General features: G+C 53.8%; 1 protein-coding gene across 1 annotated transcript; it reads left to right on the top strand.

Annotated features, from left to right (window-relative positions):
* The first annotated feature begins 67 nt into the window (after positions 1-67).
* Positions 68-634, top strand: LOC103249182 (hemoglobin subunit alpha). The gene is made up of 2 exons (XM_008047826.1): positions 68-276; positions 418-634. The coding sequence occupies exons 1-2, from the start codon at positions 73-75 to the stop codon at positions 544-546; spliced, it is 333 nt and encodes a 110-aa protein (XP_008046017.1). The 5' UTR covers positions 68-72; the 3' UTR covers positions 547-634.
* The last annotated feature ends 2,705 nt before the right edge of the window (positions 635-3,339 follow it).

The following is a 3,339-nucleotide window of genomic DNA, read 5'->3' as shown; positions in this document are numbered from 1 at the left end:
CCGGCCCCGCCGGCGACCCCCTGCCGTCCTGGCCTGGACCAGCCCCTCTCACACTGCGCTTCCCGCCGCAGGATGTTCCTGTCCTTCCCCACCACCAAGACCTACTTCCCCCACTTCGACCTGAGCCACGGCTCCAGCCAGGTCAAAGGCCACGGCAAGAAGGTGGCCGACGCGCTGACCACCGCCGTAGGGCACATGGACGACATGCCCAACGCCCTGTCCGCTCTGAGTGACCTGCACGCGCACAAGCTGCGGGTGGACCCGGTCAACTTCAAGGTGAGCAGGGGCGGCCGGCAGCGGGGGCGGGGCCTGGGGCTTGGAGGGGGCGGTCTTCCTCCAGGGGCGAGCCCGGCGGTTCCCGAAGCTGGGGCCGGCGGCGGTTGCCGCCCGACGCCGCCTGACGCTTCTTGCTTGCAGCTCCTGAGCCACTGCCTGCTGGTGACCCTGGCCTGCCACCACCCTGCGGACTTCACCCCTGCCGTGCATGCCTCCCTGGACAAGTTCCTGGCCTCTGTGAGCACCGTGCTGACCTCCAAATACCGTTAAGCTGGAGCCCGGGTGGCCTCCCGGGGCCCTCCTCCCTTCCCTGCACCCGCACCTTCTGGTCTCTCAATAAAGTCTGAGTGGGTGGCAACCTGTGTGTGCCTCAGTTTTCTCTGGGATGTTCCAGGGTTGGGGGTATGCAATGTCTGTGTGGGGTCACAAGGACCGCTCTGCTGATGGGCACGGCAGAAAAGGGCAGGTGTGAAGAGGGGAGGATAGAGGAGGGGAGTTCAGACTCCGAGATCCATGCCTGGGTGCACCTGAAAACCCCGGGCCTAGAGCATTCCTGGGACTTGCAACTTGTAGTTTGCTGAAATAGTTTGCTGAAATGAAGTCATTCCCCATCTTTACATTGCAGGGCACATGCACATACACACTTGTGCTAAGAACAGCCTGGCATCAGGCTGGGAGCTGGCAGCTCTCCCAGGGTTCCTCCTAGATGCAGGTGGAGGGGAGGCCACAGAGGTCACATTCCTTCACAGTGGCACTGACTCAGCCCCCAACTAGTCTCCATGAAGCCTCCCAAATAGTTGCACAGTATAGATGAAAAAGGGTGAGTGGTGCAACTGCAGACCTCAGACTATCTTCTGCCTCAGTTTAGCACAACCTGTGGCACTGTATGAGCTGTCAGGAAGAGGCTATTATTTTGAAGCACTTCATTATTTTGTTAGGACAAATGGAGGCCTGAGCTGAAGGTAGAAATACATCAAGTGTACATCAGTGGGCTAGTCGGACTATGGTGGTGTTTACAACTCATTTATCACAACTAGTTACAGATTGTTGTGTTCCTCCTCCACTCCCCCTGATTCACTTGGTTAAAGAAAAATAAAATTGTAAAAGATGTACATCAGTGGGTGGGTGGATAAACAAAATGTGGTCTATACATGCAAGAAAATACCATTCAGCCATAGAAATAAATGAAGTTCTGATTGGATGTGACCAGACCTTGAAAACAAGAGAAGTGAAAGAAGCAGACACAAAAGGCTATATAGTGTATGATCCCATTTATATGAAATATTAAGAATAAGCAAATCCTTAGAGACAAAATTAGATGAGTTGTAAGGGGGGGGTTGACTGGAAGGTTACTGGCAATGAGAACAGAGTTTCTGTTTGAGATGATGAAAAATTATGTACTCAATAGTGGTGACAGTTGTACAACATTGTGAATGCACTTAATGTCACTGAGTCATACAATTTTTTTGTTCAAATTGGGTTTCTTTTTCTTTCTTTCTTTCTTTCTTTTGAGTTGGAGTCTCACTCTTGCCCAGACTGAAGTGCAGTGGCCGCTCCCGGCCACCGCAGCCTGGACCTGCTGGGCTCCGGCGATCCTTCCGCCTCAGCCTTCCAAGTAGCCGGAATTACAGGCATGCGCTACCACGCCCGGATCATTTTGATTTATTGTAGAGATGAGGTCTTGCCAAGTTGCCCAGGCTAGTCTCGAACCCATGGGCTCAGGCAATTCACTCACCTCCGCCTCCCAAAGTACTGGGATTACAGGCTGAGCCACAAAACCTGGCCAAATTGAGTTTCTTGTTTTATTTTGTTTTGTTTTTAGTTGGAGTCTCACTCTGTCACCCAGGCTGGAGGGCAATGGCACGCTCCTGGCCACTGCAGCCTCAACCTGCTGGGCTCAGATGATCCTTTCACCTCAGCTTTCCAAGTAGCTGGAGGTGTCTCACCATGCCCGGTTAATTTTTTATTTATTTATTTATTGTAGAAATGAGGTCTCACCAAGTTGCCTAGGCAGGTCTCGAACCCATGGGCTCAAGCAATCCTCTTACCTCAGCCTCCCAAAGTGCTAGGATTATAGGCGTGAGCCACCACGCCCGGCGTTTTTAATTTTTATAGATCCGGGGGTACAAGTGCAGGTTTGCTACATAGATATACTGTGTAAAAGTGAAGTTTGGGCTTCCACCATGCCCATGCCCTGAATAGTGAACACTGTACCCAAAAGGTACTTTTTCAACCCTCACCTTCCTCGCAGTCCCAGGACCATTTTTTAAATGGCTAAAATGGTAATTTATAGTATCTGAATTTTATCCTAAAAAAGTGTTTAAGGGTAAAGAACGTCACAGCACAGAGTGAGTGCTGCCTAGGGACTTCTTGTTTCCACTGGGATACAACCTAGGTGCAACGTTTATGGTGCTGAAGGGGCACCTGTGAGTCGGGCACCTGACATTTGCTATCCACCTAATTCCCACAACAACCCTCATAAGAAGAGGCTGTCATCCTCATCTTACACAATAAATAATAAAATAGACTCAGGGAGGCGTCACACAAGATTCAGAGGCAGAGGAAACTGACTTCCAAGGCCAAAATTCATGTTAAAATTCCGTGTTACTTGACAATACGTGTTAACTACTCCCCCCATAGTAAACTCTCAAAGGTGGCCCAGGGCGCTTGAAAGATCCGAGCGGAGCGCTGGCCGGCCCCCGGGGTGCGGTTCTGGGACCGGGAGGGCGGCTGTAAGGCAGCGCGCCAGAGGCCCCAGGACCCGCCGCCCACGCGCGCAGGGCAGGGCGAGAGCAGAGCGCGCGGCCGGGCGACAGGATGCAGCTGCGCGCGGCGGATCAGGCGTTGGTGCGCGCGCTGTGGAAGAAGCTGAGCGGCAACGTGGGCGTCTACGCCACGGAGGCCCTGGAGAGGTGAGGACAGGCAGCGCGCCCCCCGCCCACGCGCCGCGGGCGTGCGACCCCGCCAGCAAGGCCTCACCCTGCAACCCCTGCAGGACCTTCCTGGCCTTCCCCGCCACCAAGACCTACTTCGTCCACCTGGACCTGCGCCCTGGCTCCGCCC

This window comes from Carlito syrichta, unplaced genomic scaffold, assembly GCF_000164805.1.
Source record: "Carlito syrichta isolate Samal-C Ts95f unplaced genomic scaffold, Tarsius_syrichta-2.0.1 Scaffold117946, whole genome shotgun sequence".
Taxonomy (NCBI): Eukaryota; Metazoa; Chordata; class Mammalia; order Primates; family Tarsiidae; genus Carlito; species Carlito syrichta.
This window is presented reverse-complemented; position numbering and strand designations above follow the sequence as displayed.